General features: G+C 44.3%; 1 protein-coding gene across 7 annotated transcripts in view; it reads left to right on the top strand.

The window, feature by feature from the left end:
- The first annotated feature begins 220 nt into the window (after window positions 1-220).
- The window catches only part of PPFIBP1 (PPFIB scaffold protein 1), a 52,245-nt gene continuing 36,955 nt past the window's right edge, over window positions 221-15,510 (top strand). For all 7 annotated transcript variants that reach the window (XM_009955512.2, XM_009955511.2, XM_086466419.1 and 4 more), the window contains exons 1-5: window positions 221-284; window positions 2,328-2,533; window positions 13,081-13,167; window positions 14,364-14,477; window positions 15,029-15,160. In XM_009955512.2, the coding sequence (XP_009953814.2) occupies window positions 221-284; window positions 2,328-2,533; window positions 13,081-13,167; window positions 14,364-14,477; window positions 15,029-15,160 (603 nt within the window). The remainder of the gene's footprint in view (window positions 285-2,327; window positions 2,534-13,080; window positions 13,168-14,363; window positions 14,478-15,028; window positions 15,161-15,510) is intronic.

Here is a 15,510-nt window from a genome sequence, read left to right as displayed (position 1 = left end):
CGCGAGGTGGTGAACACTTCCAAGTCTTGCAGTCAGCAGATGGCCCCGGTCTTCTTGCTGGTCCGGCAACAGCAATGTCTGAATTCAGAGAACATGCAGTGAAATGAAATTCTCTTTTGCAGATTGAATTGCAGACTTGAGGCTCTGGATCCAGCTCACACTATTGGTGTTTTATTGCTCCTTATGGTGTAGCTGGTGATCATTCCTGAGAAGAGAGAAGATGATGAGTGATGCAAGTGACATGCTCGCTGCGGCTCTGGAGCAGATGGATGGCATTATAGCAGGTAAGCGCTTAGAGAAGCTTGTTCATTTAGCTGTTTCAGTCCTCCTTTCTCATACCTGGAGGGCAGGGTTTCAGGCTGAGAAGGGAATGTGCTGGTAACTGTGCTTGGTGTCTTCCATTATAGCTTAGCAATTACGAGTAAATGGAGTGAAGGGATTGCATAGACTCTCACACACATACACAGCTGTATGGATTGTAATTTTTCTCCTAGCCTCTATCAAAATGCTGCTCAAAGTGGCTGAGTGATGCAGTTCAGCTGGTGCACACAGCACCATGAAAGCCAAGGAGAAGGCACATATCAAACCAGGCTGAGTGTGTTTTAAGAGCTGCTGCAAGGCAGGAAGAGTAAGTTTGCCTAATACTGGCTACTCTCAACTTCTCTCAACTCTATAGAGTTAAAACATGAATTGAATTTTCCTTTTTTCCAAATTGGAGTGCTCTGGATCCAAACATTTGGTTTGGACCTCCCTTGAACATTTGAGTTTTTTATAAGTACCTGTAAATTGTAAGTGGACCAAGGGGAGGCGTCACGAAGTATACCACCTCTGCTTTTAAGTTGAGTCTAGTGAGTTAGAAAATAATAAAAGTACACAACACAGAGGAGCAAAGCAGCAAGAAGTTAATAGTTTAATCCTATTTCAGCAGAGCTATGCAAACAGCTACCCAAACTGAAAAAATATTCTGCAAGGATAGCAACACAGTTATAAAGTCTTTAATAGTTCTACTTAAAATAATTTCCCTTAGGGAAAAAAATCAGCATACAGTGCGTGCTTTGTTTGAACAATGACTTTTCTCTGCGGTTTTCCTAAAGATATTAAGGACACATAGCAGGAACACATGTAAAGTGGATTCAGTTGGATCATAATGATCTCTAAAAATACATATAAGCTGTGACTTTAATAATTTCCATAAGTAGATACTGGTATTTGGATCTGATCATGTATCTGTGTTTCCAAGAGCCTAAGTTGGTTATGGCAGGATGAGGTTTAATATAAAAATAAAATGTGATGTTGAGATGTTTAAGTCACCACAGACTTCATTTACCCATGTGTCTGAGCAGACCTATAAAGTAATATAAAAAAGGGATATCAAATCACCTCCTATGCTGTTGCGGGGATTTTTCTCTATTTTTTTCAAAGGCAGTTAGCAGAATACTTACATTTTTGTGGCTTGCCAGATGAGATGAATGAAAGTTTGTGGAAGTGCATATTTGGCATATCAGTGCAGTTTCCAAAAGATGACTGTACAAATAATGCTCTGTCATGAACACATCTCATTGTGCTGAAGCATTACAGTATTAAGGTCACCAATCAGTGTGCCGAAATTATAGTTGGAATTAGCTGGGTTGACTTAAATCAGCCTTAATCCTGAATTCATACTTTCCTTCTTTACTTAATATATAGCAACTTTTAATGTGGGTCAAATATATGTACTGTGAGTTTATGCAAATAAGAGATTTTTCTCTTTATTAACTTGCAAATGTTAGTGCTACCATGTCAAACCATTGGGTTTAAAATTTGTTCTCATGTAGAAGTGATTTGGTCTTTTTGTTTATCTTCATATTTTTCTTTATTCTTTCAAAAATTTCCAGTGCCTGGAGCAGCATAGCATATTCCTACATGACGAATATGGAGCACGGTTTTCCCTGGACACCATTACTGTCTGACTTGGGTCATGCAATCCCTACAGGGTGACTCGAAGTGTTAGCAGAGCCTGTTCCCCCAGCAGGACTTTCCACCTCCAATACATCATGGGGAGCAGGAGCCCAGCCCTCACCTTGAACCTGTGGGCATGGTTGTGGCGTACGTGTCCTCTGTCGGATCAGCCCACATCCTTCCTGCTGGAGCTGCCATCCACGTAGCAGCCAGCAAAGGCTTGCCCTCCTCCGAGTTGCCACATGGCGCAGGCAGAATCCAGCACCAGCACTGCGTTTAGTTTGGATAAATGCCTCCTGGGACCAAATGCCACCTAGCGTTTCTCAGCCATGATGTGTGACTGACCTGCTTGCCTCGTGCCTGACCCCGTGCGATTTTGCTCCCTCCAGGTTCAAAGGCGCTGGAGTACTCCAATGGCATCTTTGACTGCCAGTCCCCCACCTCCCCCTTCATGGGGGGCCTGCGGGCTCTGCACCTGGTGGAGGACTTGCGAGGCTTGCTGGAGATGATGGAAGCGGATGAGAGGGAGGGGCTGCGCTGCCAGGTCCCGGACTCGACGGCGGTGGCTCTGATCGAATGGCTCCAGTGTCAAATGGTATGGTCTTGCCTTGTTTCACCTGTAACGCGCTCGTTTTATGTATTAGCTGGACCAGCTCAGGCAGCAGGGCTGTGTTTTATGCAGACATTTAAAAGTTTAGAGTGAGTTTCAGAGAACCAAAGGGAAGAGATTTTGGTTTGGAGATGCTGCTGTGGGGCCTTGGCAAAGCCCTTGGTCAAACACCTCGTGCAGTCAGTTGGCCTGTGCTTTCTTTGATGTACCACTGTGCCTCAATCTAGGGAGCAAAAAATTTTCGGTAACTGGAGTTTCTTCTCAAAGGGTTGGGGAAAGACATTTTTATAGGAATCAGATGCTTAAATGGGGGAAAAATGTTTTCAATATGAACTTTTCACTAAAAAGGATTTTTGGCAGCCTATTTTCTACAGGGACGAGTGTTGTTACGAGCTTCCTTAACTCGTTTATAACAGAAATGAGTAATGTAAGCTTGACATCCCTTTAATCTGGATACCAAACAAAATTTTTATTTTCTGTGTTTGTGAATCTGCCAGTTTTTGTCACCTTGCTTTAAAAATATACCAAAATATACCTGACAAAGCTGTTCTTTCCCCAAGACTTACTTTCCCAAAAAATCAAATATCATTTAAGTGGAGGCTACCTGAAGACTACCCTGGGAAATAAAATGTTGTGGTTATCAGAAGGTTAGACATCAGTTAGACGGCATAATTTTTGAAGCACCCACTGATTTTGCCTCCAGGTGCCATGTGACTGGGACTACCTAGCAGGGCCGAAGACGAGTCCTTGTGCTCATGGTCTGTGGCAGGGCTTGCACTGTGGTGATCCAGGTGTGAAGGTTTTGGGAAGCTCCGGCAGCGGAAGTCAAGAATTATTTCTAGTTGCAGTGCTTCAGGTTTTAAGTCAGCCTCTAGCTGTTAGAACAGCAGCAGCGGGTGTGCACTTCTGTGTATTTTGCCAAATCTGTCTTACAGTAGTGTCCTGGTTGTGTTGTCTCACACACTTGGTGTTGGCCAAGGTAACAATGTGTTGCTGAAGTGGGGATGCCAGATCTGATGAAGGCTGGCTCTGATGCAGGACAGGCCACCGTCGTGGCTCTGTGTTGCACCCTATATGCCTCGTGGCGGTTGGGACAGGGACCTGGTCCCTTCCCAGGGTGGGCATCACACCTGCTCAGAAAGGATTCAGTGACCCTGGAGCCACGGCTGATCTTGCAAAAAGCGTTTGTATCTCAATAAACGGATTTATTTCAGCACACAGTTGCGTCCTAGAGTGGTGGGTGCAGGACTGTGTTTGCCAAACCTGCGGTTGGGGAGCACAGGCTGGGCCTGGAGCTGTGGCTGGTGCGAGGTGTCCCGACGTGCCATCCAGCAGCATGTGGGCTATGAGCAGCGCTGTGGGAAGAGATGGGGACCTGGGCTAGCATGACTGGGCTCACTTCTGTGTCTCTTGCAGAAAGATTTGAGGGGAGAGCTTTTATTTTTTCCTTTTTGGCTTTGAACCACTCATTTGAAAATGCTTGAAACTTAATGAAGCACGTGGGAGCTTTCCCACTGCCTCCAGTGGGACTTGGATCTCGCCCCCACTGTCGAAGTGTGGCAGTCAGCTCTGAGATCAGGAGGAGGAGATTGGAGTGACATTCGAGTCAGATCTTTAAAATATGCAGAGCTCCTGCTAACATCAGCATTTCCTCCCTGCATAACGTACAGCAGTGAACATCGCTGTAACTAGTCTCTGCTCTGTGTGGAGCAGAAATGGAGGGACATAACAGGTTTCATGCAAGTATGGCCTTTATAAATAAAAAAAATGTTCATATGCTAAATAAACAGCCTTGGAAAATTAACTGCTTCCCATGGCGTGCATAGATATCAGTAGTCCCTGCTTAGCAATGCTGATCCACCACATGTTATTCTGTAGTAAAGGGGCCCAGCAACATGGCTGGAGGCTGCAGTGCCTGTTGAAATTAATGAGGTAAAGGCCAGTCATTGCCCCTTGCAATGGCAAATGTGTGATTTAGGGATGCCCGGCTGTTAGGATCTGGAACAAGGTCCTTCAGACCCGTGTGTTGTGGATCTGAAGCAATGAGACGGTAATGGTTTTCATTGCAGCCATGAGCTGAATCTGGGAGAGGAAGAGCTTTGTTGTGCCGTTCAGCTTAGTGCCTCCTGAGCACTGGAAAAGATGTACAGGGGTTGTGTGTACCAAAGATTGCAGAAAATAGCTATTCCATCTATGCTTCTCCTCAGTCTGCCTCAAATTATTCCCCTGTACTCTCTGGCATCCTTAAAGCCCCTAGTAGGAAAGACTGGATATTACACTTTGTACCGTGCTACAAGCATGGGATTTGCAGGTGTCACCAGTGTCACTGGTCCCTGTCTGAGCAGGAGGCTGTTATGTGAAATGCTGAGATGATTTGCAGGAAGGCTTTCTGCAGTTATCCCCATCCTTACCAAGGAAGGGAAGACACCTCTTTGGTTTGAAATAGATTTAATCCTCCACGCATGAAGTTGCGTCCACTGGGCTATTCCAAGCTGCTGGAACTGGTGCGTGACATCCCATCCGAAGCTGTAAGCAAGTCTCTTGTGTCTCAGAGGAAAACAAAAATAGTGTTCGCTGCTGCCAAACAGTGTGTCACAAGAGAAAAATACTATTCAGGCCCCTACAGGGAAACCGCTGAAACCTTTTCCCCTAGTTGGGAAAAGGGTCTGACCGCATTCTCCCAAAGTTACTCACTTCTGTGAAATGGGGCAGAGCTTTCAGTTTTGCTGTGCCAGAATTGGCTGCCCCGTGTCCCTGTACCACTTCTTAGTGACTGCTTCCTTTCTGCTTCTCTCAGTGTGTTAGAGAAGTCAATGCAAGCACTCCAAAAGGGCCAACGAGTTAAAACACCTCATGCAGATTTTTTGTTTAACCAGTGGATGCCAGATGGCCACATGGCACCAGAGTGCACGAATAGAGCCCAGACATCTGGCAGAGCTCGTCCAAGTGAATCCATTGGGTGGTCTCCACAGGGAGTTCAGAGAAGATGTACGGGCAGCTTTCTGCTGCGCAAATAAACCAGTTTAACTATAACACTAAAATCGTTTCTAGTTGTCCATCTACAGCTCAAAACTGATCTCTGTATTGCTGAAACCCTGCTCACATCTCCATTTGCAAATGGAGGGCAGGTGAATGTCATGGTTAAAATGACAAACAAGGCCATTTGTTTAAAGTCTTGAAAGCGACTGAGGCCCTTTCTAAGCTCAGACACGGTGGGACTGTGTGCTTTCACTGGGACCCAGACTTGAAGTCCATAGCCAGATCATAGCTATTCTGAAGTTTTGGAGTTTTTTCAGATTTCTCCAGATCAACAGAAATGTTTAATGTATTCTGATGCATGCTTTAATAAAACCTGTGCTGTACTCTGTGAAGGTGGAGCTTCTGGCTTGAATGTAGACAGCAAGTGAGTAATCTGTAGCATCATCATCAGTAACAAGACCATTTTGTTGTGTCCAGCTGGAAGTTGATAGATCCATCTCTTGAAGAATAATTCTCAAAAACCTTGCTCCCAGTCATGAATGTTGCTCCAGTTTTTCTTCAGTTGAAACAAGCAAGAGACAGTTTTCTTTCTGGTTATTATTTTTCTTGACAGTGTTTTTTTGGTGTTTGTTTTTTTTTTTAAATACATCTTATGCAACAACCTTCTCAGAAAGAAGAAACCAACTGTGTCTTGTTAAAAAGGAGGGTGAAGGGTAGAAGTGGGTGGACAGTCCCTTCCCACACCTCAGAGCGAGCTTCCCCAAGCTCCTGATCTGAACTTGTGTGTGTGGGTCCTGTTGTGTGCCTTTTCCTCTTTAAAGGATGGGCTTCTGAAAAGAAAGAGACAGGATGATACTTTTTCTTTAAAACCCACAGCAAGTGCAACTGTTTTTTTAGCTTTGGAAGTGACTTTCTGAATTTGAATATATATATATTATGATTTTATTTGTTCTTTTCGCTCCAGAAGTGAATTTCTGAAGTTGACTGTAAGATCATTAAAGCAAAACAAACTTTGTGGCCTCCAAAGGTTTCTTCAGGAACATTTTCAGCTCATCTGAAGAGGATAGTTAATTTGAGCTGTGGTACCCATAGTGGCTTGTGCAATCCAGAGCATTGCTGCTGTGAATAGCAGATCTGTCATCTCACAGACCAGCCTGAGATTTTGACACTTCCTCAACAAGCTGGTTCTTCCAGAGAGTGGCTGGGAGTAATAAGCGTTAATATGAGGGGATATTAGATTTCAGAGAAGAATTTTCCTGGCTCGATAAACATAGCTTGTAATCTTACAGAGATATGTTAGCCTATTTAGACAACAGGGTGATTCGCAAGTTGAGGAAGCAGTTTGGTTAGCCAGAAATCATCTCTTATTCATGGAAAAATCTTGTCTTCAAACCAAACTTTGTTGTTTGGTTGTCTTAGTGTGGGCGTACAGTGCATTCATTTGGCTCAGCTTCTGCTTATGTTTGGTTTAGCTATCGAAAGGTCCTATGGTAATGTGTGGCATATAGGCATTTACCACCAAACACCTGTTTGAAGTCCCTCCTCAGGTTGCAATATGAAAGGAGCCTTGTGCTACCGTTTCAGCCCGTCATCATAAGCTGCCTCCCAGCAATACTTTTTGTCTGTGAGAGATCTACCTCTCAAAGTTCTTGAAACACAGGACCCTGCTTCTTGCTAAAGATGACCATCCAGACTGGTGTGTTTTTAACACTGGGAGATAATACGGGCTCGTTTATAGCACATATTGGCATGGCATCTTCATGCGTTGTGGATGAGTTCATAAGCAGTAAGAAAAACCCGTGCGATCCTGGGCTGGAGCACAGGGCAGCCCAGATGGCAGAGCTGTCAAAAATCACCATTATCAATCCAAAATGCATCAGTCTGTCTTAAAAAACACAGCTACTGCTCCTCTTCTGCTCTGCTTTTTTGTTCTGGGTTATTCAGGATTCATGTTTTTGAGATTTTTATATGTCAATGGTAGTTGTCAATGTTTTTCTTTTTAATGATAAAAGCTGTGGGGTTTGAGATAATCACAGGACTCCTGAAGCTAGGTTCTGTGGTAAAAAATACTAAGGATCTGTTATGCTGCTGCAGTTACTGGGTAAATGGACAGACGTTGTTGCATGTTACATCATTCTTAAGTATGACATAAACTTGAGACAAGCCACTCGTGAAACCTGGGACAGTTGTGTCAACTTTTTCCTATTTTTCTTGGTGCCTACAAGTGGATTACATGTGTTCTTCCAGCTTTTACCATTAATAGCCCATCAAGAAAAGAAGAATTCCCTCCTGTTTGCCTTGTAGTCAGGTAAAGGGATCAGAATTGCCTTTTTCTCGTGTGTTTTTGGGCTGGATGATTTCTGCAGGGCTGGGAGGGTGCAGAGGAGGCGGTCGCGCTGTTCAGCGAGGGTGGAGATGGCCAGCTGCCACCTGTGTGGGGCTGCCCTTACTCCCGGTCAGGATTACACAGCTCTGCACCCCCCTGCCTGCATCCTCCTCCACCTTGCTGCCTGGCCTTTGGGCATTGGGATCCCAGCAGCGTGCTCTAGGTTGGAAGAAGGGTTGATCTTCCCGGGCTTTGATGTGTTAATTCCCCAGAGGAGCTGCTTGCTCCGCCTGAGGAGCGCTGCAGCTTCACAGCTCCGATTCCCACATCTCCCACTCTGCTGCCACGTTCGCCTCCATCCTTGGTTAGACGAGGAAACCTGCCATCAATTAACCTCTCCGTCTCGGTTCAGAGGAGCCCTGTCAGCGCCGCTCGGCAGGGCGAGCGCCTGCAGTGCTGGGGCTGCAGCTCTCAGCCTCGGCTGCCTGCCACAGTCGCTCGCGTCCTTAAACGCACGAAGATAGTCATGACCAGCATGGAGTATAGCTGGGACATTCATGGGCACTGTGTCTGGCTAAATAAGGTAAGGCTATCTGTGTTTGTTCTGGCTCTTGCATTTCTCCGAGTGACAAGCCATAGCTGGGCAATGCTGGTAGGAAATAAGCATTTCGTCTTTCTCTTATATCAGATACCAGCTGAGCTGCTGTTGAAGAAACTGAATATTTTGAAACGGTTGCATCTTTCCTATTCAACAGCCGTGTTATTGATGTTTAGAAAATGTTTCAGGTAAACTCTTCAGAGTGAAGGTCTGCCTTAAGCTGGTTTTCTTTCACAATTCACTTTTATTGTAATGAAGCCTTTAAAATACAATGCGGGGGTTTTTGAGTGGGTTTGTGGGGTTTTTTTTCCCCTGCTCATTCTGTAAGGAGGAACTAATCTGTAAACTTTTGGAAAAACTTAGGAGCAGGTCTGCCTGCCTGCTGCCGGAGTGTGTGGAGCAGGCTGCAAATATTCAGAGCGATGAGTAGGGAGGCGTGAAATGCAGGAGATGCCGGTTTGGGAGGGTAGTGGTGGGCTCCCACACTAACTGGTTGAACACTGGAACAGGTTGTGTTCAAGACAGATTTGACTAGTATGAATTCGGGACGGAATGGAACTTACAGAGGGTAAAGCTGTCACAGCTCTGTATCATAGGGGAAATGGTGGTGAATACTTTGCTTGGAGAACCTGGAGGCTCTGCCTGTGGCACACCAAGGTGTGATGTTGAGGTAGCTGAGGCTAGAGGAGCCCCTTGCAAGGGACTCTCTAAAACTGAGTGAACAAGCAGAACAGCAGTAGCTGTGCTTAACTAAGCGTAGGTAATGTGTATTATAATGATCTGAACAACGTAAGCATGTTGATGAGCTCTAATTTAACTCCAGATGGTCAGGAAAGAGTTGTCAGGGACAGCTCACTTGCCCAACTGTTGACTGGACTGTTACGGTCAAAACAGTCAGTGCAATCTGCCACACAAGAAAATAATGCTGTGGAGTGGCAGCTCCTTCTATACAAATCAGATTGCATCTACAGCAAGAACAGTGTGATTTGTGCTGCTTATTTTGCCTCAAAAGCAGAAAAGAAAATGAAGGGGAATGAGCAGTATCAGCTGCTGTAGGCTAAAAATGAGTTTTATTTTTGAAAGGAGAATTCAGCAATTGAGAGGAAACTTTTTTTTTTTTAAGTTGTTAAGAGGTTTAAAACAGCAGCTATTAGAAACTTCCCTGCGGTTTGGAATGCTAACTCACTTCCAGGGAAAAGGGAGGGCAGGCAGGCTGTGAAAGTTTGGTGATGCATCTACTTATTACAGGAATAATTCCCTCCAGAGCAGTGTGGATTTTTACACTTAGACGATTACAGACAAAGCTTGCACACGTGTTTAACAGATTAGCCACGGATTGATCTTGCAGAGTTTTTAAGTGCACTGGGTGTGATCTTACAAGACATTTTAAGTAAATGCTTAACCTCAAACTTCTGCAAAGCCTCGGTGGCATCATGACAACTGTTCTTTTGTTTCTAGGATTAAGATCAGTATTGGTAAATCTGCATTCTTTTCCCATACAGTGTTTTGCAATTAATCTCTAAATTGAAAACACATGCAAAGTCTAACTGCTTAATTGAAGATAGATTTTAAGTTGCTGATGAAAAAGAGCCTTCTTTGGAAAATGGCAAAGCTTGTCTTACAGAGCTAGTAAACTATGTTAATCCCGTATTGACTTTGATGATACAAATATGATCCAGAACCAAAGTGCCCTAAATACACTTGCAGTTGCTGTTGAATCAAATATTTTCTTTTCTTTTTTTTCTTCTTCCTTTTTTTTCCCCCCTAAAATGGAGCCATTGCTCTGCAGTGGGTGAGTAGTTGCAGGGCTCAGTCCAGGGGGAGGCTGCAGGTCCCCAGATGGAGAGAAACTCCTCCTAGAGTACACACCAAGTGTTGCTCACCCAGGTTTTGCACACACCAGGTCTCCTGGCATCTTTCAGACCTCGTATCAACTTTTTACCTTTGAAGGCAGCGCAGAGGAGAGATGTGGGAAGGCATCATGTAGCTGTTGCCTCCAGGTCTCTGATCTCTGCACCGCCATAGGTGCTGTGGCTGCTGCTCTGTGAAATAGCTGCCATGGCCTTTCTGTGTCGTCCTTTCTTCAACTCTGTTGTTTTTCCTCACAGAAACCAAAGTCGATGACTTTCTTGCTTTTTCATACCTAAAATGAAGAGTTAGTCCCAGGTATTATGCAGAAGTTACAACAATTCAGGCAAAAAGCAAACTGCCGCTGGCTTGTACAAAAAGTTTGTTTTCAGTGTACTACAGGAGGTCTGGTTTTATGCAGATTTTACAAAATACTTCTGGCGACAGCAAGCAAAGACATTTTTGTATTTGATTTTGTGTGAGACAACCTTTACTCCCGTCCTGTTGAGGGTTCCCATCACCTCCTCCCTCTTTCTTACGGCAGCTGCGGCCTGAACTCTCGCTCTCTAAATGCTCCTGTTTTAAAGACAAGTATGACATGCTGAGCAAAACAGGGTTTTTTTGAGAAATGTGAGCAGAGTTTAACAACAAAGGTGTCTTGGGACGGTGCTATGCACAGTGACTAACATTCTACTTTAACACCTCATCGGTTTTCATGGCATCGCAAAGGCATTTTCATTGTAGTGTGAAACCAATGCTTACCTCCCCATGTTCCCTTCACGCAGTCTTAGTTTTAGTTAGCTTGTGTCTGGTTACACTGACAAGAGGTATCAGGAGGTTCAGTGGTCAGGGCGCTGAAGTGGTGGTTGGGAGGCAGAGGGTGGAGTCTGACAAGGACTTCCCATATTAGCCCTGGCAGGGTGGAGGGGTGTCTTTGCAACTCAGCTGCCTGCTTGTAATGAGGGATGAATGTCACTCCCCTACATCAGACGCACACACTGGATTCATAAATGTGTTGTGCATTACAAACTATGGACACTGTTCTTACGGAGGCTAAATAAGTGCCTGAAATGTACTGGAGGACTGTAAATGAGAAGGGAGCTACAGAATAGCAAAAGTGTGCAAAAACCTTGGGTTTGTATTTCACATACAAGTCAAATTATGTTAAAGCATAGTCTGCTAGTTGAGCAGCTAACAATGTTATTTTGTAAGCTCTTTGACTTTTTTCACCTGAGTTTAAGTGTTACAAAACTGAAGATCTTGCTGGTCTTGAATGGAAATCCTATGGCATGAGCTAAATTCTGTTAGAGTTCAGGGGAAAAACAGGGCAAACTCAGAATTTTAGAGTACTTCTGCCTTGGTGCTTAGTGTCTAGATGGTCAGAAGGGCTGGTAATTTACTGCTAAATAATTCAGATACAGGGCATCATTTTGATACGAGGTGTTGGTACAAATTACTAGAGAGCGTCCTTTCTTTGTCTGCTGTAGCTCTGGTGGTTTCAGGGGAGATACTATGGTTACCTTGTAAAAGTTACACATGTATGCTTGGGAGACACTAAAGTCTGTTGCTGCTGCACACTGATTTAAAAGCTGCCAGGACACAGCCTGATTCCTTGAGAGCACTAAGGTGAGGTCAAATACTTTGTTCCCCCTCCTGTTTGCGTGGTGTCTAATCTGTAAGTGGAGTTGCTGGGAGTTTTATTCTTTCAGTTTCAAATGAGGCAATTTCTCCTGCCACCCAGGGTCAGACATGTAACTGAGAAAAGGAGTTTTAGCCAGGAGGTTTCCTGAGGCATCCTCTGCAATGAGGGGAGATGAGCTGCTTGAAAGGGAGATTCAAAGCAGGAGCCCAAGGCTTGCAGCTCCTAAGTAGTGGTGGCCTCTCAAGGCAGGGTTGTGCTGCAGACTCACTGGGGCACGAGGATCACTCACCCGTTTTCTTTTCATCACATACTCAGAAGGAAATCAAGGCCCCTCAACATCAGTGGGAATCTCTGCTGAGCGCGCTGGATTTCAGAGCAGCTTCTCAGACTCCTCTAAGTGATTTATGCAATGATGGGAACAAGAATTTCTTTTCTGAGCCGAGATCTGATTGTGGTGTCCGTCACAAAGTGCTTTGAGACAGCTTTGAATATGGATAGAGTAAAATCCTTCTCGCTGCTCAAGAGCATTGAAGTTATTATGAAGAAAGAAAGTTGCTGATTCCTCTGAACTCTCTGATAGCATTAACATGTATTCTTGTTTCTCTTTAGCCTCAGGCAGCTTTACAAAGAGATGCGTTTAGAGTGCAGACGTTCACCCATACCCTGTAAAATGTGCTTGATGTAAAAGGATGTCTCTTACTGTGTGTTCTAGAAAAAATTGTTTGACTTGCAGGAAGCATAATGCACATTTTGTGGATTGTACATTGATGATTTTTTTTTCACTCGCTGAATGTCTCAGGATATTTGTCTTTCTGCAACTATGGCTTAGCATAGTACATCATTGAGCACAAATTTTGTTAACAAAATGCTGAATACACAGTAAGTGAATTTTGCAGAATTGGGTCACCAGAAGGCTCTTCCTTTCTCATCTTTAAGCCCCTGAACAATTCTTGTCCTCAATGGTGGTCGTGTATCCTTTGTTGACAGTTTATTTGATTTGTAATGCTTTGGGGGCTGGAGAATACTTTAAATCTGTTCTTGAACTGTGCAGACTAAAAACACTCCTTAAGTGTGTTGATAACGTTGAATGACACTTATGGTATGATAGCTGACTCTGCAGTATTTGCTGTCTTTTTCAGACTAATGGACACATATCTGGGAATGGAGATGTGTATCAAGAAAGGCTGGCTCGTCTGGAAAATGATAAGGAATCTCTTGTTCTGCAAGTGGGTAGTCACCTAAATTATTTTTTTCTGCTCTTGCATTCATAAGACTTTTTGATAGTATGTGGTAAAACCTCTGAGGTTTTATTTGCAGTGTGTTGTCTTGGACAATATCCAGAAGGCTTGCTGATACCTGAGAGTTAACCCAGATTAAGGATAGGTGTGCATTTAGATTGCAAGAAAAATCAAAAGGCTTTTCTTTCTATGTATCTGATCTCTCTTTGAGTCTTGTTAGCTGAGCAGGTCTGCAGAGCAACACTTTCTTACATTCGTTTGTATCCTTAAGATCACCATTTCCCATGACCATTCACATGCTGTCTGCATCAGGTGACAGATGTCCTGTCCTCATGAAAGGTGACAAAAACTGCAGGACTGACCAACAGGCGAGAGGTCCTGCTCACCTGCTGCTAGGCTGGACTGGGTCAGCCCCGGGTGCTCTTGCCAGCTGGCTTATTCTTGCCGTCAGAGTTGGGACTGCCTGGCACCCTTTGGTCTGCACAGGCGTCCTGCCGTCCCCTGATGCAGGCCTGGCCTAAGGGCTGTGACAGCACCAAGCTCTGGTCTAGGCAGCTTTCCCTCATTCCCAGCAGTACTGCAGGTTTCCTTGAAAGAGCCTGTTTAAAACAACAGCTTGATTCCAAAAAGGCAAAATGGGAATAGGTCTGGTCTCAAAGGCATTGTCTTGGTCTTGCCTAGCCTCGGTCTGTGTGTTTTAACCTCCTTTGTTTTTATTGTTCTGAAAAGGAGATGCTGTATGCTATGGTACACTCTGTGCAATCACTTGGAAAGGAGAATAAATTATATGCGGTGAGGTTTAGCTATTTAGTTGTTAAGGTAGGAGCTAGTGGGTTTTAGTAATGCATTGTCACAGCAAAGGCATAATTATTGGCTATAAAATGCAGCAGCCAGCCCTTGTGAAAACTTCCAAGGCAGGTCAGGATGGGAGATGTAGGATTGCAATGCATCCACCAGAAGATTGGCTGAAGTTCCAGTAAGTGTGAGGGGAGAGCTTTCCCTCCTCTTCTGTTGCCTTTGCTGCACGTTGTGTCCACCAAAGAGCTCTTCTGCTCTTCCTCCCCCCATGGTCCCATTTAACCTTTGGCCTGTCCAGCACTGTTACTTACATACAGTTCTTCAGGTGACCCATACAGCATGGGTGCAAGGTACTAAACGTCCATCCCTTTTTCTCCGCTGTGCAGGTAAGTGTGCTTACGGACCAGGTGGAGGCCCAAGGAGAAAAGATTCGGGATCTGGAGTTCTGTCTAGAGGAGCACAGGGAGAAGCTGAATGCCACGGAAGAGATGCTACAGCAGGTATTTCACAGCTCCATGTTTGTCTTGCTGTCTGTCTTTGTTCTGTCTTAACAAACTGCATTTTGGTTCGGTGAGAGCAGTGCACTTCAAGGTGTTGCACCCCTTGATGTCTCTTAACTGAGTGATAATTTTCTACCGTATTTGCTTTAAAGTCTTTGTACTTGGTAATGTCAGTGCTGTTTTACACTGTAGGAATCCAGTTCTGCTCTTCTTTGAGTCTTTCCTCACTGAACTTCAAAGAGACTTGGATTAAAGCCTCTGGCAGGATGGGTGGATTCCCCTCAAAGCTCCTTGCTGCCCAGAGCAACTGTGATGACAGACAAGCTTTTTTTCTCATCCCGGCAGCCAACCCATGATAGTGCCCCTGTGATCTCAGATGCACCCTAGGTGCCTGACATCTGTCAGATAGGTGATAGCTGTGTCCCAGGGCTTCAGATAGTGCAAGGAAGAGGGTGATGCTTTTCCCCATGAAAGAGGCCTTTAGAAATAAATTACTGATTTCTTCCCCTTGGATGAATAATTCGGTTCTCTTCCTCTTTATCTTGAATCAGGAGCTTTTAAGCAGAACATCCCTTGAAACTCAGAAGCTGGATCTTATGGCAGAGATTTCCACTCTGAAGTTAAAGCTTACATCTGTAGAGAAGGATAGATTGGACTATGAGGACAGATTCAGAGACACAGAGGTGAGTAAAACCCAACTAAATAAACTGTGTAAGCTGTATGTGGCTTCACATTACATGAATTTTTTTTTTTGCCCAGGTGAGTAGGGAAATCATCTTTAAGGTGAAAATAGGTGTCTCAAAATAAAAAGTCTCCTCTTTGTTAAGCTCTGTTTTTGCAAAGAAAGATTTCCAAAACCAATTTTTGATTGTTGCTGTCAGATCTCAGGAGGGATGGCGTTTAGGATGGATTTAAATAAAATCATGAACATACTGCACTGTCCTGTCCCAGCTTGAAAATGTCATCTTCTTAGTAAGACGTGTCTGAGGCAAACACTTAAGCCCATTGCAAGTACAAAAAGCATGCATGTGCA

The sequence above is a fragment of the Leptosomus discolor genome, chromosome 1, assembly GCF_034619465.1.
Source record: "Leptosomus discolor isolate bLepDis1 chromosome 1, bLepDis1.hap2, whole genome shotgun sequence".
Classification (NCBI taxonomy): domain Eukaryota; kingdom Metazoa; phylum Chordata; class Aves; order Leptosomiformes; family Leptosomidae; genus Leptosomus; species Leptosomus discolor.
This window is presented reverse-complemented; position numbering and strand designations above follow the sequence as displayed.